The 24,977-nt window shown below is 44.3% G+C and overlaps 1 protein-coding gene across 4 annotated transcripts in view; it reads right to left on the bottom strand.

Moving 5' to 3' along the window:
- Window positions 1-24,977, bottom strand: part of LOC141140472 (interferon-induced, double-stranded RNA-activated protein kinase-like) — a 391,078-nt gene that overhangs the window by 118,308 nt on the left and 247,793 nt on the right. For all 4 annotated transcript variants that reach the window (XM_073627695.1, XM_073627696.1, XM_073627698.1 and 1 more), the window contains exon 13: window positions 9,221-9,337. In XM_073627695.1, coding sequence (XP_073483796.1) covers window positions 9,221-9,337 — 117 coding nt within the window. The remainder of the gene's footprint in view (window positions 1-9,220; window positions 9,338-24,977) is intronic.

Here is a 24,977-nt window from a genome sequence, read left to right as displayed (position 1 = left end):
CATAGACATCAAGTGTATGACTTGGTCTCGCTCCCCCCGGCGGCCGCATCATTGGATGTGATTGACAGCAGCGCGAGCCAATGGCTGCGCTGCTATCAATCTATCCGATCAACGGCCAGACTCAGTGGAGAAGAGGACGCTGGGGGACGCGCACAGCAGGTGAACGGGCTCAGGTAAGTAAAACGGGGGGGCTGGGGGGCCCATGACAGCGAGGTGTTTTTTTCACCTTAATTTTCCCAACTGTATAGCCAGCCTTACTGACCTATCAGATTCAATGCAAAATTTAGCAATTCAAAGAAATCTGTTGAAAGATTTTAAGGCCAGAATAGGACGAATACCCCCCATGGTATTTAGTACTGTAAATGGTTTTTAATGGAACCCTTTGAACCTGTCTTGTGGTGATACTGACACCACAAAAAATGAAAGTGATGAGGTGGTAAAAGTTTGAACTCTTTAGCACCCTTTTGAAACCACTGACTCCACAGGTTTGGGACATCTGTGCCCCATAGAGAAAAGCAAACTATAGCAGATGTCCGCACACTCTTAGAAATGAGGGCACCCCTTGGGTGCAAAAAAGGCTTAGGGGGAGGCTTTCTGGCCTTTGTGGGCTAAGCCTTATGCCGAATGGAAGGGCTAAATTTAGGTTTAGAAGTTGAAGCCTGGTTAGAGTGAACAGGTGTTCTGTGTTTAGAGGCGCTAGGGGATCCTGAGGAGGGGATTTTTGGGAAGTAAAACCTTCCCACCAGTGATGAATTGGTCAGGTGCCTTGCCAAACAAACATCTTCCTTGGAAGGGCATGTGTGTGAGGTGCCTTTTGCAGGCAGCTTCAGCTGTCCAAGCTTTAAGCCATAAGGTTAAACGCATGTGAATGGAAATTAAAGCCATTCTGGAAAATTTGTCTTGTGACATGTTTTAGGGCATCCACACAAAAAGCAAAGCAGAAGGCAAATGCTGTAATTGCTCAGTAACAACACGATCCTGGAATACAGGGCCATGCTGGTTGTTCATTGTCCTAGTTCAGTTACCGCAGGTTGACATACTGAAATTGCAGTAAAAGCTAGTTGCAGGGCTGGGTCCTTTTAGGAGTGTATCAAATTTTCTATCTGCAGAATCTTTAAAAAAAAGGAACTTCAAGAGGTACAGTGAGAAATTTGCCTAGGACAAAGATGGCAGGATCAACCACAGGGATAGCCTACTTCTTTGCAAACTCTTTTTTCACTGGATACAGTTCAAAGATTTTGACAGGAGTGAAAAGACTTTCTGGAGTGATCAAGACATTCTATAATGCAGATTCTGTTATTGAATAGGGAATGTTTTCCCTTATAAACCCCTAGGGACATGGTGAGATAGAGAAGAATCAGGTTGCACAATGTTAAGGCTTTTGCAGACAGAGGCAATGATCTTTTCAAAGTTAACAAAAGCATGAAGTTCCCTCTTTATTATAGTGAATCTGGGGAAGAAAATCCTCAGCAGCTTCCTCCAATACTGTCTCAATATCCTCTTCGACCAGTAATTTGGGATCCAACTCAGGTTGAGAAACTGGAGTAGGAGAAGAAGTGTGCATTTTAGGGCTGTAGACAAAGATAGCCGTATTAAAGTGGTTGTAAACCCTTACAGACTACTTTTACCTACAGGTAAGCCTAGATTAACCCCTTCCCTCCGAGCGTACGCAGATATGCGTACTCGGCTTTCCGGGGTTATACCAGGACGATGCCCGCAGCTGCAGGCATCATCCCAGTACCGTTTTTTACAGTGGCGATCGGCTTTCCGGGTATAACAACGATGCGGCTAAAAGCCGCTCGGCTGTTATACCGGAGCAGCGGGAGGGGACGTCGCCCCCTCCCGCCGCTGTTACCGGGCCTCCCTTTTGCCTCCGGCGGCTGGGGGCGGGCTGGAACGAAGCTGTGGGCCGTCCACAGCTTCGTTCCAGCCCTCTAAATGTAAACGTGGAAGCGACGTCATGACGTCACTTCCCGTTTACTCGGCTGCCAATGGCGGCGATTTTAAAAAGATACACAGTATTCAGAATCGCCGTTTTCAGAGATCTGAATACTTTGAAATGCAAAGGAGGGATCGAGGGTCTTTTAGACCCCCGATCCCTCCATAAAGAGTACCTGTCACCATCTATTACTGTCACAAGGGATGTTTACATTCCTTGTGACAGCAATATAAGTCATCAACATTTTTTTTTAACACAATTTATAAAATATAAAAATTAATAAAATAAATAAGAAAAAAAAAAAATTTTTTTAATCACTTCAGCCCCGGAAGGATTTACCCCCTTCCTGACCAGAGCACTTTTTACAATTTGGCACTGCGTCGCTTTAACTGCTAATTGCGCGGTCATGCAATGCTGTACCCAAACGAAATTTGCGTCCTTTTCTTCCCACAAATAGAGCTTTCTTTTGATGGTATTTGATCACCTCTGCCATTTTTATTTTTTGCGCTATACACGGAAAAAGACAGAAAATTTTGAAAAAAAAATGATATTTTCTACTTTTTGTTCTAAAAAAAATCCAACAAACTCAATTTTAGTCATACATTTAGGCCAAAATGTATTCGGCCACATGTCTTTGGTAAAAAAAAAATGTCAATAAGTGTATATTTATTGGTTTGCGCAAAAGTTATAGCGCCTACAAACTAGGGTACATTTTCTGGAATTTACACAGCCTTTAATTTATGACTGCCTATGTCTTGAGGTGCTAAAATGGCAGGGCAGTACAAAACCCCCACAAATGACCCCATTTTGGAAAGTAGACACCCCAAGGAAATTGCTGAGAGGCATGTTGAGCCCATTGAATATTCATTTTTTTTTGTCCCAAGTGAATGAATAATGACAAAAAAAAAAAAATAAAAAAAAAAAATTACAAAAAGTTGTCACTAAATGATATATTGCTAACACAGGCCATGGGCATATGTGGAATTGCACCCCAAAATACATTTAGCTGCTTCTCCTGAGTATGGGGATACCACATGTGTGGGACTTTTTGGGAGCCCCGAAAAACCAATCACTGCCTTCAGGATTTCTAAGGGCGTAAATTTTTCATTTTACTCCTCACTACCTATCACAGTTTTGAAGGCCATAAAATGCCCAGATGGCATAAAACCACCCCAAATTACCCCATTTTGGAAAGTAGACACCCCAAGCTATTTGCTTTGAGGCATGTTGAGTCCATGGAATATTTTATATTTTGAACAAGTTGCGGGAAAGTGACAAATTTTTTTTTTGTTTGCACAAAGTTGTCACTAAATGATATATTGCTCACACAGGCCATGGGCATATGTGGAATTGCACCCCAAAATACATTTAGCTGCTTCTCCTGAGTATGGGGATACCACATGTGTGGGACTTTTTGGGAGCCTAGCCGCGTACGGGTCCCCGAAAACCAATCACCGCCTTCAGGATTTCTAAGGGTGTAAATTTTTTATTTCACTCTTCACTGCCTATCACAGTTTCGGAGGCCATGGAATGCCCAGGTGGCACAACCCCCCCCCCAAATGACCCCATTTTGGAAAGTAGACACCCCAAGCTATTTGCTGAGAGGCATGGTGAGTATTTTGCAGCTCTCATTTGTTTTTGCAAATGAAGAAAGACAAGAAAAAAAATTTTTTTTCTTTTTTCAATTTTCAAAACTTTGTGACAAAAAGTGAGGTCTGCAAAATACTCACTATACCTCTCAGCAAATAGCTTGGGGTGTCTACTTTCCAAAATGAGGTGATTTGGGTTTTTTTTTTGCCACCTGGGCATTCCATGGCCTCCGAAACTGTGATAGGCAGTGAAGAGTGAAATAAAAAATTTACGCCCTTAGAAAGCCTGAAGGCGGTGCTTGGTTTTCGGGGTCCTGTGCGCGGCTAGGCTCCCAAAAAGTCCCACACATGTGGTATTCCCATACTCAGGAGAAGCAACAGAATGTATTTTGGGGTGTAATTTCACATATTCCCATGGCATGTTTGAGCAATATATCATTTAGTGACAAAAAAAAATGTGTCTCTTTCCCGCAACTTGTGTCACAATATAAAATATTCCATGGACTCGACATGCCTCTCAGCAAATAGCTTGGGGTGTCTACTTTCCAAAATGGGGTAATTTGGGGGGGGTTTGAACTGTCCTGGCATTTTATGCACAACATTTAGAAGCTTATGTCACACATCACCCACTCTTCTAACCACTTGAAGACAAAGCCCTTTCTGACACTTTTTGATTACATGAAAAAAATTTTTTTTTTTGCAAGAAAATTACTTTGAACCCCCAAACATTATATATTTTTTAAAGCAAATGCCCTACAGATTAAAATGGTGGGTGTTTCATTTTTTTTTCACACAGTATTTGCGCAGCAATTTTTCAAACGCATTTTTTGGGGAAAAAACACACTTTTTTAAATTTTAATGCACTAAAACACACTATACTGCCCAAATGTTTGATGAAATAAAAAAGATGATCTTAGGCCGAGTACATGGATACCAAACATGACATGCTTTAAAATTGCACACAAACGTGCAGTGGCAACAAAATTAATACATTTTTTAAAGCCTTTAAAAGCCTTTACAGGTTACCACTTTAGATTTACAGAGGAGGTCTACTGCTAAAATTATTGCCCTCGATCTGACCTTCGCGGTGATACCTCACATGCATGGTGCAATTGCTGTTTACATTTGACGCCAGACCGACGCTTGCGTTCGCCTTAGCGCGAGAGCAGGGGGGACAGGGGTGCTTTTTTTTTCTTTTCCTTTATTATTTTTTTGCTTTTTTATCTTATTTTTAAACTGTTCCTTTCATTTTTTTTTTTTTTTTTTTAAAATCATTTTTATTGTTATCTCAGGGAATGTAAATATCCCCTATGATAGCAATAGGTAGAGACAGGTACTCTTTTTTGAAAAAGTTGGGGTCTATTAGACCCTAGATTTCTCCTCTGCCCTCAAAGCATCTGACCACACCAAGATCGGTGTGATAAAATGCTTCCCCAATTTCCCAATGGCGCTGTTTACATCCGGCGAAATCTAAGTCATAAAATGCTCGTAGCTTCCGGTTTCTTAGGCCATAGAGATGTTTGGAGCCACTCTGGTCTCTGATCAGCTCTATGGTCAGCTGGCTGAATCACCGGCTGCATTCTCAGGTTCTCTGTTGAGACAGGAGAGCCAGAGAAAAACACGGAAGACGGTGGGAGGGGGTCATTCCCTCCCACTGCTTGTAAAAGCAGTCTAGAGGCTAATTAGCCGCTAGGATTGCTTTTACATGAAAGCCGACCGCTGGCTGAAAATAATGATACCAAGATGATACCTAAACCTGCAGGCATCATTCTGGTATAACCACTCAAAGTCGTGAATGGCGTACCTGAAGACAAAAAAAAAATGGTTAACAATAAAGCACAGTAAACGGTAAAATATAAAAAATTGCATACCTGAAAAGCAAACATGATAAAACATAATAACAATAAAACATTGCAGAATAGAATACAGTAAAAAAGAGCAGAACAATAGAGAGAGAATAGAGAGAGAGAGAACAATAAAACGACAACTATTATTTTTTATTTTATATTTTTGTTTGTGTTTTTTTTTTTTTTTAACACTTTTTTTGTAACTAACTTTTATAACTGTAACCGGTTCCAGGTTCGGGTCTCTCAAAATGCGATGGCATCTTGGGAGACCCTGTGAAAGTGTGCCTAGTCTGTGCAATGCTGTACCCTACACTAATACTCAACTAGTGTATGGTAGCGTTCAAAACATTCACCAATGCAAAGACCAGGATTGTCAGGACAGGAGGGACAATAATAGCGGGTGTCACGCCTATACCCGCGCTTGCTGCAGACACAACATCTTTTTTGGGGGGGTTCGTTGGGTAGGGGTACTCGGGAGGACATAAAGAAAATGCCTCTCATGCAGCTGACTGCATTTGGTTGGGGATGTGAATGGGGGAAGTACGGGCGCTGCAGAAGTGGTGGGTTCCCAATTAGGACTGGCAAATGCAGCAGGAAGGGCATTATGGGCACGACGGGCCTGTGTTTGTCTTCTTCTTGGTGGCAGCGGGACACTACTTGTGCTTGCCACCTCACCAGCTTGAACTGCACTTATGGGACTCGCCACGTCACCCAGTGTTACTGCAGTGCTGGTTTGACTACGACTGGGGTGTACTAGGCCGCTGATGCTTGCCAGTTCACCAAAACGTTACCAAAAAAACTGTTAGCGATCGCAGGGATCAGGCCTGACTCTGCGAACGCTGCAGTTATGCGTTTAGTGTTTTGTAAGTGTCAGTGATCGATCAATACTGCACTTGGATGGGCTGGGCTGGGCGGAGGGGCAAAACGCAGGTGCTAGCAGGTATCTGGGCTGATCCCGATAACACTGCGTTTTTGGGAACCCTAAACTGCTGGGGACGCCAGTATAGATCTGTTCAGATCAGATATTGATCCGTTCAGATACTATACCACTAAGGGAGGTGTACGGTGCGTGCGTGTGTGTTAGCGGTACTGGCGCTAACCTGACGCTGCCTGGGGCTGGTGCTTGCCAGTTCACCAAAACGCTACCAAAAAACTGTTAGCGATCGCAGGGATCAGGCCTGACTCTGCGAATGCTGCAGTTATGCGTTTAGTGTTTTGTAAGTGACAGTGATCGATCGATACTGCACTTGGGTGGGCTGGGCGGAGGGGCAAAACGCAGGTGCTAGCAGGTATCTGGGCTGATCCCGCTAACACTGCATTTTTGGGAACCCTAAACTGCTGGGGACGCTAGTATAGATCTGATCGGATCAGATATTGATCCGTTCAGATATTATACCACTAAGGGAGGCGTATGCTGCATGCGTGGGTGTTAGCGGTACTGGCGCTAATCTGACGCTGCCTGGGGCGACGCATATCACCGCTGGGCGATCAGGGGGTTAAACCTTTATTCGGTAATAAACGGCAGGTGCCCTGACACTATAAAAAATAAACGAACTAACCAGCGTCATCCATAACACTTATACGGTGATCAGTGGTGAAAGGGTTAACTAGGGGGCAATCAAGGGGTTAAAACATTTATTAGGTAGTATATGGGGGTCCCTGTCGCTATAAACCGCTGACGGCGAACCTAAATATTTACGTCCCTAACTAGCGTCACCAGAGACACTAATACAGCGATCAGAAAAATGATCGCTTAGCGACACTGGTGACGGGGGGTGATCAAGAGGTTAAAACTTTATTAGGAGGGTTAGGGGGGTATCCTAGACCTAAAGGGGGCTAACTCTAACTGCCCTAACACTTCTAACTGTCACAAACTGACACCATGCAGTAATCAGAACAAAGAAAAAAAAAAAAAACTGCTTGGTGTCAGTGTGACGGGGGGGGATTGGGGGGTGATCGGGGGGCGATCGGGGGTGTAAAGTGTGCCTGGCATGTTCTACTGAGTGTGTTTGTGTTTTACATTCACTCAGATGTCTTCTCTCCTCGGCGCCGGAACTGAAACTACAGGCAGGGGAGGATTCTCATTGGCTGGGAGCGATCGCGAGGGGGGGGGCCACGATCGGATGGCCTCCCCCTCATCTCTGAACGCTCCCAGACCAAAGCCGACCACCGCTGGCACCGGGGGAAGGGGGGGGGGTCCGACCGGACCAGGTACGTGATTTTGCCTGCCTGTGCCATTCTGATGACGTATATCATCGTTAGGCGGTCGGCAAGTGGTTAAAGCGCCCCCGAGTTCACGCAGCAAAGAAACCGCAAACGGAAGTCACGCCCGCATATGTAAACGGTGTCCAAATCACACATGTGAGGTATCGCTGCGATCGTCAGAGCGAGAGCAATCATTCTAGCACTAGACCTCCTCTGTAACTCTAACCTGGCAACCATAAAAAAAATTAAAGCGTCGCCTATGGAAATTCTTAGGTATCGTAGTTTGTCGCCATTCCACGAGTGCGTGCAATTATAAAGCGTGACATGTTTGGTATCTATTTACTTGGCGTAACATCATCTTTCACACTATAGAAAAAAATTGGGGTAACTTTACTGTTTGTTTTTTTTTTTAATTCATGAAAGTGTCCCTTTTCCCAAAAATTTGCGTTTAAAATACCGCTGCACAAATACAGTGTGATATAAAATATTGCAACAATCTCCATTTTATTCTCTAGATTCTCTGCTAAAAAATATATATAATGTTTGGGGGTTCTAAGTAATTTTCTAGCAAAAAATACGGATTTCAACTTGTAAACACCAAATTTCAAAAATAGGCTTAGTCATGAAAGGGTTAAGGCTTACCTGTAGGTACAATATCTCCTAAACCTACATGGTTTAGGAGATATTTCCAAAAGATAGGCACCGATGTCTACAGCGCATGCGCCGTAGACAACGGCGTGCAGGCGCATTGAGCGTGCCGTCTCTAACGGCGATCATGCCGTTCGTGGCGGCACCAGCGTGTATACGCGGGAGTGACGTCATCGCGGCTCCAGCCAATCACAGCGCCGGAGCCCGCGATACCCGGAAAGAAGATGGACGCTTCGTAGGAGAAGGGACAGCGTTGACATTGCAGGCTCCCTTGTCAGGTAAGTGACACATAATGGGCACCAATGCGATGCATAGTAGCCCATTATACTTTACCTTTGCAGGGAAACAAAGAGGAAGTAAATGCATCAGAGTTTACTTCCTCTTTAAGGCTGCAATCTGTCGGATAAATTGTGACATAGATGCAGAAAATTCTGCTTTAATCAGATGGCTGGTTGTTGCGTGACTGAAATAGTGCCACAATTGGATGCCGTGATCGATGTTAGAGCCGGTTCTTGCTCTGATGCAAGGGACACATCGTCACTCTGAGGCTGAGTGTTGCGTGGGCCTTTGGCATTTTGCACTGGTTCCCTTTCGCCTGGTCTCCACCATAACTAAGTGAAGGTTTTCCCCTGTGGGTTACTCACAGAGTAGGGTGTCTAGACCGTCCTGTAATGAATCCTCGTGGTGAAAAGGGCAAGAGGAAGTGCCTGCGTACTTTGTAAGGGGTCTAGGCGTAAGTGGCGGTAAAGTGTGCGATCAGTAGTCTGATGTCACACCTGGCCATCCACCTCATTTCAGTGGTTGAGTTTAGGCAAAAAGTTTGAAATGTTTACACTCCGAAGTCAATGCATTCGAAACATAGCCCTGTTTTTTTAGTACCAATCAGAGAAACAGGTTGACCCTGTCTTACCTGTCCACAACGCTGTACAGTATGTCATGTTATTAAATGAATAAGATCTGGTCATAAAGTATTTAGCATTAAAATGAGTTACCCATCTCCACTGCAGCTTTCTTCAGAAAATAAATCTTCTCCACTCCAGGAATGGTAGTATCGAACAATATGTGGATGTTCTAAAACAGCTAAAGCTTTAACCTCGGAGACATCATTTCTAAATATGAATATAGAAAGAGAAATAATGTTACAATTATTAAATGTAAAAGACCTTTTATACTCAAGAAACGTTGTCACTTTCCCATTTGGGGGCATCAGGGTGTGGCTGCCTTAATGCTCCCCTGTAGCTAAAAGCAACACATATTTTGCAGTGGCGGTCACAAAAGGAGTGGCAAGGGAGTGCTGGGGAGCAGAGTTTGTAAGTGGTTGCGAGTGTGCTAGATACAGGCATGTACAGTTTTAGTCCATCATATAAAAGGTTTTAAGACAGATGTTAATAACCAATATTTTTCTCATCGTGGTGGAGGTGGACCATAAAATTTGGGTTCATAAAACAGGGCAAGAAATATAAATTACAGTAACCAAACAAGTAACAAAAATAGTAAAAAGTAAACAAAATTCCACAGCAATATAAAAATGTAAGGTCATATTTATTTCAATGAATTAATGCTAGTAGGATGAATTATGAACTGCTTTTTTTTGCTTAGTTGTTAAACTCAAAACTAGGGATGAGCCAAACACCCCCGCTTGGTTCGCACCAGAACTTGCGAACAGGCAAAAAATTTGTTCGAACATGCGAACACCGTTAAAGTCTATGGGACACGAACATGAATAATAAAAAGTGCTAATTTTAAAGGCTTATATGCAAGTTATTGTCGTAAAAAGTGTTTGGGGACCTGGGTTTTTCGGGAGCAACGATTTTAATAATGCTTAAAGTGAAACAATAAAAGTTAATATTCCTTTAAATTTCGTACCTGGGGGGTGTCTATAGTATGCCTGTAAAGGGGCGCATGTTTCCAGTGTTTAGAACAGTCTGACAGCAAAATTACATTTCAACGGAAAAAAAGTCATTTAAAAACTACTCACGGCTATTAATGAATTGTTGGTCCGACAATACACATAAAAGTTAATTGATAAAAACGGCATGGGAATTCCCCACAATGGAACCCCGAACCAAAATAAAAAAAAAAAAAAAGACGTGGGCGGTCCCCCTAAATTCCATATCAGGTCCTTCAGGTCTGGTATGGATATTAAGGGGAACCCCGGGCAAAATTAAAAAAAAAAAATGGCGTGGGGTCCCCCTCAAAATCTATACCAGACCCTTCAGATCTGGTATGGGTTTTAAGGAGAACCCCACGCCAAAATAAAAAAAAAAATGGCGAGCAAGCAACCTGGCAGGCCGCAGGAAAAGAGGGGGGGACGAGAGAGCCCCCCCCCTCCTAAACCGTACCAGGACACATGCCCTCAACATTGGGAGGGTGCTTTGGGGTAGCCCCCCAAAACACCTTGTCCCCATGTTGATGGGGACAAGGGCCTCATCCCCACAACTCTTGCCCGGTGGTTGTGGGGGTCTGTGGGCAGGGGGCTTATCGGAATCTGGAAGTCCCCTTTAACAAGGGGACCCCCAGATCCCAGCCCTCCCCCCTGTGTGAAATGGTAAGGGGGTACAAAAGTACCCCCCCTACCATTTCACAAAAAAACTGTCAAAAATGTTAAAAATGACAAGAGACAGTTTTTGACAATCCCTTTATTTAAATGCTTCTTCTATCTTCTAACGGTTTCTTCCTCCATCTTCTTCTGTTTCTTCCTCCGGTGTTCTCGTCCGGCATCTTTCTCCACGGCGTCTTCTTATTTTCTTCTCCTCGGGCCGCTCCGCATCCATGATGGCATGGAGGGAGGCTCCCGCTGTGTGACGCTTCTCTTCTGACGGTTCTTAAATGGGGGGCGGAGTCACCGGGTGGCCCCGCCCCCTGTTATTTAAGAACCGTCAGAAGAGGAGAAGCGTCACACAGCGGGAGCCTCCCTCCATGCCATCATGGGTGCGGAGCGGCCCGAGGAGAAGAAGGGAAGAAGACGCCGCGGAGAAAGATGCTGGACGAGACACCAAAGGAAGAACCAGAAGAAGAAGAAGATGGAGGAAGAAACCAAAGGAAGATACAAGATAGAAGAAAGAAGATAGAAGAAAGAAGAAAGAAGAAGCATTTAAATAAAGGAATTGTCAAAAACTGTCTCTTATCATTTTTAACATTTTTGAGTTTTTTTGTGAAATGGTAGGGGTACTTTTGTACCCCCTTACCATTTCACACAGGGTGGAGGGCCGGGATCTGGGGTCCCCTTGTTAAAGGGGGCTTCCAGATTCCGATAAGCCCCCCGCCCACAGACCTCCACAACCACCGGGCAAAGGTTGTGGGGATGAGGCCCTTGTCCCCATCAACATGGGGACATGGTGTTTTGGGGGGCTACCCCAAAGCACCCTCCCAATGTTGAGGGCATGTGGCCTGGTACGGTTCAGAGGGGGGCACTCTCGTCCACCCCTCTTTTCCTGCGGCCTGCCAGGTTGCGTGCTCGGATAAGGGTCTGGTATGGCTTTTTTGGGGGACCCCACGCCTTTTTTTTTTTTTTTTTTTTTGGCGCGGGGTTCCCCTTAATATCCATACCAGACCTGAAGGGCCTGGTATGGAATTTAGGGGGACCCCCCACGTCTTTTTTAAAAATCTTGGTTCGGGGTTCCCCGTGGGGAATTCCCATGCCGTTTTTATCAAAGAACTTTTATGTGTATTGTTGGACCGGCAATTCAGTAATAGCCGCGAGTAGTTTTTAAACGACTTTTTTTCCTTTGAAATGTCATTTGGCTGTCACACTGTTCTAAACACGGGAAACATGCGCCCCTTTACAGGCATACTATAGACACCCCCCAGGTATGAAAAGGAATATTACACTTTCATTGTTTCACTTTAACCACTTCTTTTTGGATTTTAGGTGTTAACATGTTTAAAACAGGTTTTTTTGCTAGAAAATTACTTAAAACCCCCAAACATTATATATTGTTTTTTTTCTAACACCCTAGAGAATAAAATGGCGGTCATTGCAATACTTTTTTTTGCACCGTATTTGTGCAGCGGTCTTAAAAGCGCACTTTTTTTTTGGGAAAAAATTCACTTTTTTTAATAAAAAAATAAGACAACAGTAAAGTTAGCCCAATTTTTTTTATATTGTGAAATATAATGTTACGCCAAGTAAATTGATACCCAACATGTCATGCTTGAAAATTGCGCCCGCTCGTGGAATGGCGTCAAACTTTTACCCTCAAAAATCTCCATAGGCGACGTTTAAAAAATTCTACAGGTTGCATATTTTGCGGTACAGAGGAGGTCTAGGGCTAGAATTATTGCTCTCACTCTACTGATCGCGGCGATACCTCATATGTGTAGTTTGACCACCGTTTTCATATGCGGGCGCTACTCACGTATGCGTTCGCTTCTGCGCACGAGCTCGTCGGGACGGGGCTTTTAAAAATTTTTTTTTTTTTCTTATTTATTTTATATGATTTTATTTATTTTTACGCTGTTTTAAAAAAAAATTGTGTCGCTTTTATTTGTAAACATCCCTTGTAATAGAAAAAGGCATGACAGGTCCTCTTAAATATGAGATATGGGGTCAAAAAGACCTCAGATCTCATATTTACACTAAAATGCAATAAAAAAAAGAAAAAGAAAAAAAGTAATTTAAAAAAATGACATTGAAAAAAATATGTCTTTTAAGACGTATGGGCGGAAGTGATGTTTTGACGTCGCTTCCGCCCTGCAGTGTCATGGAGATGAGTGGGCGCCATCTTCCCCTCACTCATCTCCAGGCACAGCTAGAGGACAGACGCAATTGCCTCCTTTGCAACCGACGACTCCGGTAAGTGGCGGAGGGCACCGGATCATGGCGGAGGGGGGGGCCCTCTCCCTCCACCGATTAACAGTGATCTCGCGGCGAATCCGCCACAGGGACCACTTTTATCTTGTAGCTGAACGCCACATGAAAATGGGGATACCGGGGTTATGGCAGCTAGCTGCTGCCATACCAACAATATCCGCTGGCAAAGTTAGCAAAGCATTGGCGTGCGACGGTCGGCAAGTGGTTAATCATAGCTATGATTAAGCATTGTTTGTAGTGTGAAACGCGTCAGCTTTCCTGCACGTTCTGCTGTGGCATGTATTTTGTTGATTTTTATTCAATAAAGCCGAAAATTATTTTGGAGTGCGGCTGTCCAGGATTTCTCTGAAAACTTCATTGGAACACAGGAGGGACAGGATCAGGACAGGCTCGGGATGGGGATCAGATACAGGCTCCGGGTCGGGTACAGGTTCAGGTCACAGGGTAGCAGGTCAGGGCACAAGGACGATACCAAGGAGATGAGCGCAATCATCAGCCGGGTATTTATATGAATGCCTGTAATTAGCCTCAAGTGACACCTGAACGCAGGAGGTGCTGTCTGCTCCAGAGTGCCGGGAAACACCCGCTGGTGGACACTGGTACTGCGATCCAAGAGACCTACGGCGCCACCAACGGGCAATCCCTTTCTTGACAATGATCTCCATAAGCAACGAGTAACCCAGGCTTCTATAAGCAGTTACTGGAGATCAGGCAAAAGCGTCTTCAGGCATGGCTTCTTCTGGCTGATACAGACCTTCCTTGGTGTCAAGTCATTATGGAATCCTGTCGTCAACTTATGCCTGACAATCTTTTATTTGGGAAAAATGTACCATCCCCACATGGGTGTGGCCCCCTTTGGAAAACTGAGCTTAATGGCAGAAGCTTTCTCCAATTTGCCCTCTAGATGGCACTATGGTATTATATATGCCATAGGTTATATAATGTCAGAAAAGCCAAGCTACTGTTTTCCATGGTTACAGAACAGTAGACTGATCAACAGTCAACTGAAATACAACAATGGTATGTAAGTTCCCATTGTTTGAGGACAGCTAGTGTAATTGTTACCAAGGAATTTGTTTGAGAAGTATTACCTCGAACAAACAACTGGGCTAACTTTACTGTTGTCTTATTTTTTTATTCAAAAAAGTGAATTTTTCTCCCAAAAAAGTGCGCTTGTAAGACCGCTGCGCAAATACAGTGTGAAAAAAAGTATTGCAATGACCGCCATTTTATTCTCTAGGGTGTTAGAAGAAAAACAATATATAATGTTTGTGTTTGGGGGTTCTAAGTAATTTTCTAGCAAAAAAAAACTGTTTATAACATGTAAACACCTAAATTCCAAAATGAGGCTGGTCCTTAAGTGGTTAAGCACTGTTTGTAGTGTGAAACACGTCAGCTTTCCTGCACGTTCTGCTGTGGCATGTATTTTTGTTGATTTTTATTCAATAAAGGCGAGAATTATTTTGAGTGCGGCTGTCCAGGATTTCTCTCAAAACTTCATTGCTATAAGCATTGCCGGCACCTGTGGCTTCCAGCCTGGAGGAGAGGTCTGTTCCTAATTGACCTTCCTAGAGCAGTGATATTTCTCTCCCTCCTGTATTCCAGTTCCCTTTCAACCTTGCCTTGTGTCCTGATTCCCATTCAACCTTTCCCCATCTGCTGATTCCCTGTGTATGAGCCTGGCTTGATTTACCTTTGTGATTCTGGAACTGCCCTTGTTTAAGAATTACTTTCTTGATTACGGTATTGCCCATCTACTGTGTATAGTTATTTGGGGTCACTGTTTGGTTTATTGTCACTGTTTGGTATTGGAGGTGTTTGTGTATTTATATATCACTAATCTTAACCCCTTCCCGTCGACCGTACGCATATATGCGTACTCGGCTTTCCGGGGTTATACCGGGATGATGCCCGCAGCTGCAGGCATCATCCCGGTACCGTTGTTTACAGCGGGCGATCGGCTACCCGTGTATAACAACCGATGCGGCTTTAAGGAGCGGGAGGGGACATCCCCCCCTCCCGCCGCTGTTACCGGGCCTCCCGTGCGATCGGGAGGCCCGGTGTCCGTTCGGCTGCCTTCGGCGGCTGGGGGCGGACTGGAACGAAGCTGCGAGCGGCTTCGTTCCAGCTTTCTTGTTGTAAACGCGGAAGCGACGTCATGACGTCACTTCCCGTTTACTCGGCTGCCAATGGCGCCGAACTTAAAAAAGTACACAGTATTCAGAATCGCCGTTTTCAGCGATCTGAATACTTTGAAGTGTAAAGGAGGGATCGGGGGTCTTTTAGACCCCCGATCCCTCCATAAAGAGTACCTGTCACCACATATTACTGTCACAAGGGATGTTTACATTGCTTGTGACAGCAATAAAAGTAAAAAAAAAATAAAAAATTTTAAATACAATTTATAAAGTACAAAAATAAATTAAAAAAAAAAAAAAAATTTAAAGTGCCCCTGTCCCCGCGAGCTCGCGCAGCGAAGAAAACGCATACGGAAGTCGCGCCAGCATATGTAACCGGTGTTCAAACCACACATGTGAGGTATCGCCGCGATCGTCAGAGCGAGAGCAATAATTCTAGCCCTAGACCTCCTCTGTAGCTCAAACCTGGTAACCATAAAAAATTTTTAAAGCTTCGCCTATGGAAATTCAAAGGTACCGTAGTTCGTCGCCATTCCACGAGTGCGTGCAATTATAAAGGGTGACATGTTTGGTATCTATTTACTCGGCGTAACATCATCTTTCACATTATACAAAAAAAATTGGGGTAACTTTACTGTTTGGATTTTTTAAAATTCATGAAAGTGTCACTTTTCCAAAAATTTGCGTTTAAAACACTGCTGCACAAATACCGTGTGATAAAAAATATTGAAACAATCGCCATTTTATTCTCTAGATTCTCTGCTAAAAAAATATATATATATAATGTTTGGGGGTTCTAAGTAATTTTCTAGCAAAAAATACGGATTTTAACTTGTAAACACCAAATTTCAAAAATAGGCTTAGTCATGAAAGGGTTAATAAACGTTTACATTCACTTACATGCGTTTTTGGTTCTCTCTGTGCAGTCCACACAATCTGGTCATACCAATTCATGACAGTATACCAAGGCCATCTCTGACCAGAAGTGGCTGCACCGAGGAACCATTCTTGTTTGGTTGGCTTGTTTAAGATGGATTTTAATGAAATTGTTTATTACTCTCTGCTGGCGTCATACCAATTTATGACAATATACCAATGCCATCTCTGACCAGAAGTGGCTGCACCGAGGAACCATTCTGGTTTGGTTGGCTTGTTTAAGATGGATTTTAATGAAATTGTTTATTATTCTCTGCTGGCGGCAGAGGATGGTGAATATTGACGTCAGACCCAACGCTGTATACTGGCCTAGGCCAAGGCCCAGGCCTAGGGCAGCACTTTGCAGGGGGGGGGCAGCACGGAAAGAGTCCCCGCTGGCTTGCGCTGTTAGTGTAGCCCCAGTCTTATGGGGTGGACTGGGCTGAGAGGCAAATTAGTCTAGCGTCCCCATAAAGCGGCCGCACTGCTTTCAGTATTCGGGCAGCCAGCATTCCGCAGCTTTGGTGGGGGGCGCCACTTCTAATTTTGACTGTCATATCATCCTGGACCTCAAACCTTCCTCACTGTGCTATGTGTTTTCTGCTGCACTATTGGCACAATCATAACTGCTTAGTCCTCTATAAAATTATCAGAAATTTGTCCTTAAAGTAGAACTATGGGCGACACTTTTTTTTTCCATTTTGGAAAAAGTAAGGGAGGGTTATAGCCCCTGTCAGTTTATTTTTTGCCATCCCTGTACCATTACAGAGATTTCCCTTCCCTTCCTGCCCTATAGCCAAACAGGAAGTGAGGAAATCTATGCAAATTAAGGGAGACCATTGCATGCCCCCCAGGCCCTCAGAACTAGTGTCCCCACTTGAAAATTTCAGGGAGGGTCTTAAATAGCAAGGGGTGTGGCCTTGACAGGATGGGGTGGGTCATATTTAAATTAGGGGTGCACAGGTTTAGTCAAGCCTAGGGCAGCACAAAATCTAAATACACTATTGGTCAGACCACTAAACCACTTCAGCCCCGGAAGGATTTACCCCCTTCCTGACCAGAGCACTTTTTACAATTTGGCACTGCGTCGTTTTAACTGCTAATTGCGCGGTCATGCAATGCTGTATCCAAACGAAATTTGCGTCCTTTTCTTCCCACAAATAGAGCTTTCTTTTGATGGTATTTGATCACCTCTGCGGTTTTTATTTTTTGCACTATAAACAGAAAAAGACCGAAAATTTTGAAAAAAGTGATATTTTCTACTTTTTGTTATAAAAAAAATCCAATAAACTCAATTTTAGTCATACATTTAGACCAAAATGTATTCGGCCACATGTCTTTGGTAAAAAAAATGTCAATAAGCGTATATTTATTGGTTTGCGCAAAAGTTATAGTGTCTACAAACTAGGGTACATTTTCTGGAATTTACACAGCTTTTAGTTTATGACTGCCTATGTCATTTCTTGAGGTGCTAAAATGGCAGGGCAGTACAAAACCCCCCCAAATGACCCCATTTTGGAAAGTAGACACCCCAAGGAAATTGCTGAGAAGCATGTTGAGCCCATTGAATATTCATTTTTTTTGTCCCAAGTGATTGAATGACAAAAAAAAAAAAAAAAAAAATTACAAAAAGTTGTGACTAAATGATATATTGCTCACACAGGCCATGGGCATATGTGGAATTGCACCCCAAAATACATTCAGCTGCTTCTCCTGAGTACAGGGATACCACGTGTGTGGGACTTTTTGGGAGCCTAGCCACGTACGGGGCCCCGAAAACCAATCACCACCTTCAGGATTTCTAAGGGTGTACATTTTTGATTCTTCACTGCCTATCACAGTTTTGACCCCGTTTTGGAAAGTAGACACCCCAAGCTATTTGCTGAGAGGCATGGTGAGTATTTTGCAGCTCTCATTTGTTTTTGAAAATGATGAAAGACAAGAAAAAACATTTTTTTTCTTTTTTCAATTTTCAAAACTTTGTGATAAAAAGTGAGGTCTGCAAAATACTCACTATACCTCTCAGCAAATAGCTTGGGGTGTCTACTTTCCAAAATGGGGTCATAGGGGGGGGTTTGCCACCTGGGCATTCCATGGCCTCCGAAACTGTGATAGGCAGTGAAGAGTGAAATAAAAAATGTACGCCCTTAGAAAGCCTGAAGACGGTACTTGGTTTTCGGGGTCCCGTACGCGGCTAGGCTCCCAAAAAGTCTCACACATGTGGTATCCCCATAATCAGGAGAAGCAACAATGTATTTTGGGGTGTAATTTCACATATTCCCATGGCATGTTTGAGCAATATATCATTTAGTGACAACTTTGTGCAAAAAAAAAAAAAAAAAAAAAGAAGTGTCTTTTTCCCGCAACTTGTGTCACAATATAAAATATTCCATGGACTCGGCATGCCTCTCAGCAAATAGCTTGGAGTGTCTACTTTCCAAAACGGCGTCATTTGGGGGGGGGGGGGGGGGGGGGTTTGAACTGTCCTGGCATTTTATGCACAACATTTAGAAGCTTATGTCACACATCACCCACTTTTCTAACCACTTGAAGACAAAGCCCTTTCTGACACTTTTTGATTACATTAAAAAATTTTTTTTTTTTGCAAAAAAATTACTTTTAACCCCAAAACATTATATATTTTTTTAAAGCAAATGCCCTACAGATTAAAATGGTGGGTGATTCATTTTTTTTTTTTCACACAGTATTTGCGCAGCGATTTTTCAAACGCATTTTTTTGGGAAAAAAAAAAAAAAAAAAAACACACACACTTTTTTAAATTTTAATGCACTAAAACACACTATATTGCCCAAATGTTTGATGAAATAAAAAAGATGATCTTAGGCCGAGTACATGGATACCAAACATGACATGCTTTAAAATTGCGCACAAACGTGCAGTGGCGACAAACTAAATACATTTTTAAAAGCCTTTACAGGTTACCACTTTAGATTTACAGGGGAGGTCTACTGCTAAAATTACTGCCCTCGATCTGACCTTCGCAGTGATACCTCACATGCATGGTGCAATTGCGGTTTACATTTGATGCCAGACTGAAGCTTGCGTTCACCTTTGCGCGAGAGCGGGGGGGACAGGGGTGCTTTTTTTTTTTTTTTTCCTTTATTATTTTTTTGCTTTTTTATCTTATTTTTAAACTGTTCCTTTCATTTTTATTTTTTTTATCATTTTTATTGTTATCTCAGGGAATGTAAATATCCCCTATGATAGCAATAGGTAGTGACAGGTACTCTTTTTTGAAAAAATTGGGGTCTATTAGACCCTAGATCTCTCCTCTGCCCTCAAAGCATCTGACCACACCAAGATCGGTGTGATAAAATGCCTTCCCAATTTCCCAATGGCGCTGTTTACATCCGGCGAAATCTAAGTCATGAAATGCTTGTAGCTTCCGGTTTCTTAGGCCATAGAGATGTTTGGAGCCACTCTGGTCTCTGATCAGCTCTATGGTCAGCTGGCTGAATCACCGGCTGAATTATCAGGTTCCCTGTTGAGAGCCAGAGTAAAAATGGAAGACGGATGGGGGGGGGGGGGTCATTCCCTCCCACTGCTTGTAAAAGCAGTCTAGAGGCTAATTAGCCGCTAGGATTGCTTTTACATGAAAGCCGACCGCTCGCTGAAAAGAATGATACCAAGATGATACCTAAACCTGCAGGCATCATTCTGGTATAACCACTCAAAGTACAGCAACATACCAGTACGTTGCTGGTCCTTGGCTTTGGCATATATTGCCTCCGACAGCACTGGAGTCACGGCTTTATGTATCATGGGAGCAAACGCTGTTGCTGGCAAGATAAATAAATCCGCGCTGCAGCTGAATGGCGTACCTAAAAACAAAAAAATGGTTAAAAATAAAAACACAGTAAACAGTAAAGTATAAAAAAATACATACCTGAAAAGCAAACAGGATAAAACATAACAATAAAACATTGCAGAATAGAATACATTAAAAAAGAGCAGAACAATAGAGAGAGAATAGAGAGAGAGAACAATAAAACGACAATTATTTTTGTTTTTTTTTTACACTTTTTTTTGTAACTGTAACTTTTATAACTGTAACCGGTACCAGGTTTGGGTCTCTCAAAATGCGATGGCATCTTGGGAGACCCTGTGAAAGTGTGCCTAGCCTGTGCAATGCTGTACGCTACGCTAATACTCAACTAGTGTATGGTAGCGTTCAAAACATTCACCAATGCAAAGACCAGGATTGTCAGAACAGGAGGGACAATAATAGCAGGTGTCACGCCTATATCCGCGCTTGCTGCAGACACAACATCTTTTTTGGGGGGTTCGTTGGGTAGGAGTACTCGGGAGGACATAAAGAAAATGCCTCTCATGCAGCCGACTGCATTTGGTTGGGGATGTCAATGGGGGATGTACGGGTGCTGCAGAAGTGGTGGGTTCCCAATTAGGATTGGCGAATGCAGCAGGAAGGGGACTATGGGCACGATGGGCCTGTGTTTGTCTTCTTCTTGGTGGCAGCGGGACACTACTTATGCTTGCCACCTCACCAGCTTGAACTGCACTTATGGGACTCGCCACGTCACCAAGTGTTACTGCAGTTCTGGTTTGACTACGATCGGGGTGTGCTAGGCCGCTGGTGCTTGCCAGTTCACCAGAAGAAATAGCGGGGCTAGCACTGCTCTGCTCCATACGAGGGACTTGCGGTTCTTGCACCTCAACAACAGCAGAAGATTGGGGTCGGGTACGCCTGACCTTGGCAGGGACCAAAACTCCATCGTCAGAGCTATCTGTCATGGAGCCGCTGTCATCTCCAGGATCGTATTCTGAGCCTGAATCTGACAGATGAGTGACTTCCTCTTCACTATCTGTCATGCTCAGAAACGTGTAGGCCTCTTCACTACTGTACCTTCGATTTGCCATTTTAGGCTCTAAATTTAGTGGTACAGTAATGAGACTCACAGGTAAAAAAGCTCCTGTTAGCGAATGATTCAAACACTACCAAAAAAACTGTTAGCGATCGCAGGGATCGGGCCTGACTCTGCGAACGCTGCAGTTATGTGTTTAGTGTTTTGTTAGTGATAGTGAGCAATCAATACTGCACTTGGCTGGGCTGGGCCGGGCAGAGGGGCAAAACGCAGGTGCTAGCAGGTATCCGAGCTGATCCCGCTAACACTGCGTTTTTGGGAACCCTAAACTGCTGGGGACGCTAGTATAGCTCTGATCAGATGAGATATTGATCCGTTCAGATACTATACCACTAATGGAGGTGTATGCTGCGTGCGAGGGTGTTAGCGCTACTGGCACTAATCTGATGCTGCCTGGGGCGACGCAGACCCTATCTGACCCTAAAACCTAACTTGTATCACCCGCCGGGTGATCAGGGGGTTAAACCTTTCTTAGGTAATAAATGGCGGGTGCCCTGACACTGTCAAAAATAAACTAACTAACCAGCGTCACCCGTATCAGTTATACGGAGATCACTGGTGAAAGGGTTAACTAGGGGGCAATCAGGGGGTTAAAACCTTTTATTAGGTAGTATATGGGGGTCCCTGACACTATAAAACGCTGACGCCGAACCTAAATATTTACCTCCCTAACCAGCGTCACCTGTGGCACTAATACAACGATCAGAAAACGATCGCTTAGTGTGACACAGGCGACGGGGGGTGACCAAGGGGTTAAAACTTTATTAGGGGGGTACCCTAGTCCTAAAGGGGCCTACCACTAACTGCCCTACCACTTATAACTGTCACAAAATGACACCAATGCAGTAATCAGAAAAAAAAAACTGCTATTGCTGTCACTGTGACAGGGGGGTGAAAAGTGTGCCTGCATGTTCTACTGTCAGTGTAGTGTTGTGCAGACTTATTGGATGTCATCTCTCCTCGGGAGCCGGAACAAAAAGGCTTCCCAAGGAGATGACATCACTTCCTCTGCCGCTGTTTATATTACAGCAGCAGAGGAAGATTTTCATTAGTTGGGAGCGATCGCGAGGGGGTGGCCACGAATGAGTGGCCTCCCCCTCAGCATTGATCGATCCCCTAACGATGCCGACCTCCTCTGGCACCGGGGGGGGGCGCCCCCCACCCGTGGGAAGCAGATCACATACCAGGTACGTGATTTTGCCTGCCCGTGCCATTTTGCCTCAGTATATCTGCGTTAGGTGGTCGGCAAGTGGTTAAGGACCAGCCTCGTTTTGGAATTTAGGTGTTTACATGTTTAAAACTGTTTTTTTTGCTAGAAAATTACTTAGAACCCCTAAACATTATATATTTTTTTTTCTAACACCCTAGAGAATAAAATGGCGGTCATTGCAATACTTTTTTTCACACCGTATTTGCACATCGGTCTTACTAGCGCGCTTTTTTGGAAAAAATTCACTTTTTTGAATAAAAAAAATAAGACAACAGTAAAGTTAGCCCAATTTTTTTTTTATATTGTGAAAGATAATGTTACACCAAGTTGATACCCAACATCTCACGCTTCAAAATTGCTCCTGCTCGTGGAATGGCGTCAAACTTTTACCCTCATAAATCTCCATAGGTGACGTTTAAAAAATTCTACAGGTTGCATGTTTTGCGTTACAGAGGAGGTCTAGGACTAGAATTATTGCTCTCGCTCTAACGATCGCGGCGATACCTCACATGTGTGGTTTGACGACTGTTTTCAGCTGCTGGAATTGATCCTATCAGCTCATTCCCTAGTGGATCAGGTCTATATGTTATTTGAAGATATTCAGCCTTTAATCCAGCTATGTGCAAAGCCAGCCCTGTCCTGTATTCCCAAAGGGAGTGATGATTTTTCTACCCCCTTCAATTGTGGCTATGTTGAATCCCTAGAATGGCTGTTATGCCCCGTACACACGGTCGGACTTTGTTCGGACATTCCGACAACAAAATCCTAGGATTTTTTTCTGACGGATGTTGGTTCAAACTTGTCTTGCATACACACGGTCACACAAAGTTGTCGGAAAATCCGATCGTTCTAAACGCAGTGACGTAAAACACGCTCGTTGGGACTATAAACGGGGCAGTGGCCAATAGCTTTCATCTCTTTATTTATTCTGAGCATGCGTGGCACTTTGTCCGTCGGATTTGTGTACACACGATCGGAATTTCCGATAACGGATTTTGTTGTCGGAAAATTTTATATCCTGCTCTCAAACTTTGTGTGTCGGAAAATCCGATGGAAAATGTGTGATGGAGCCTACACACGGTCGGAATTTCCGACAACAAGGTCCTATCACACATTTTCCGTCGGAAAATCCGACCGTGTGTACGGGGCATTAGAGGATGATCTTGCTTTTTTCACTGAACATTATTCCTCTTGTTCCCGGCAGGTGTTGTCTGATTGCATTTGTTCAGTAGAATTCCTTGGTTAGACAGGCTGTATGTGATCCAACGTTTGTTCAACCTGTGCTACAGGCATGGTCAGATCTCTTGCATTTAGTCAAGCCACAACAATCCAGCCTGGCATTAGACACCTGCTTCCCCAAGAGTCTATCTCCCCATCGCCCATGGCAACCTCAGCTACAGCTCAATATACGTTGCACCCCACCAAGTACCTATACCCATTCTCTACCCACTGCACCTATCCTGCCTTCAATCCACCTGCCTCTTCCCTTCCACCTGTAACAATCCCACAAAAACCTCCTCCAGCCACTGTTCCCTTGTCTCTGCCGCATTCCAGCCCTTCCCTTTACCCAGTTCCATCCTTTTCTTATACCCTGCAGTTATCTACAAAACTGCAGTGGCTAAGCCAAAAAAGAAACGGAAGTTCTTTCCATCCCACACAATCCTGCCAGTAATCCAACCTGCCTCCACACCGACCAACCTGCTCAAGTCTGCCATCATGCCAGCTGAACCTGATGACCCACTTGATCCTGCCAAATCTCTGCCTGCTACCCAGTCTGACGTCCCAATGCCTGCTGCTTGGTCTGATGTCCCAGTGCCTGCTGCTTGGTCTGATGTCCCTGTGCCCATGTACCAGCCTGAAGTTCCACTGCCAGTGTTTCAGTCTGATTTTCCTGTGTCCACGTTCCTGCCTAAAGCTCCAGTGCCAGTGTTCCTGCCTGAAGTTCTCGTGTTCCAGCCTGATGTTCCGGTGTCCATGTTCCAGTCTGACGCACCAGTGATTGCGGTCCAGTCTGATGTGCCTGCTGCCCAGTTTGATGCCGCAGTGCCTGCTGTCCAGTTTGATGCCCCGGTGCCTGCTGTCCTGTCTGACATCCCAGTGCCCGCCTTCCAGTTTGACGTCCCAGTGCCCGCCTTCCAGTCTGATGCCCCAGAGCCCACTGTCTTGCTTGATGATTCGATGTCAGATCTGCTTAGTGATCTCGTATCTAGTATCCAGCCTGATGATCCAGTTCCTGGTGGTCCTGTTCCTGATACCCTGCCTGGTGGTTCCTTTTCCATTACCCAGCCCGATGACCCGGAGCCTGCTGCCCAGCCCGATGACCCGGAGCCTGCTGCCCAGCCCGATGACCCGGAGCCTGCTGCCTGCCCGCTGTCTGCCCTGATGTGCCCGTTACCCAGTTTGACGTTCCTGTTGCCCTGTCTGAAGTGCCTGATGTCCAGCCTGAAGTACCTGATGCCCAGCCTGACGTACCCCCATCCGTTGTTCTGCTTGATGCCATAGACTATAGACAATTATAACTAGTTGGAGCGTCCGGAGGCCACTCCTTTAAGGGGGGGTACTGTCAGAAAAGGGTTCGCCCGTTGGTGGCGCCGTCGGTCTCTTGGATCACAGTATCAGTGTTCACCAGTGGGTGTCCTCTAACATTCTGGATCTGTAGTGGAGGGATTCACCTGTTGGATCCTTTGGCTGTAATACTGGGTGTTTCCCGGCACTGTGGAGCAGACAGCACCTCCTGCGTTCAGGTGTCACTTGAGGCTAATTACAGGC

The sequence above is a fragment of the Aquarana catesbeiana genome, linkage group LG04, assembly GCF_042186555.1.
Source record: "Aquarana catesbeiana isolate 2022-GZ linkage group LG04, ASM4218655v1, whole genome shotgun sequence".
NCBI lineage: Eukaryota > Metazoa > Chordata > Amphibia > Anura > Ranidae > Aquarana > Aquarana catesbeiana.
This window is presented reverse-complemented; position numbering and strand designations above follow the sequence as displayed.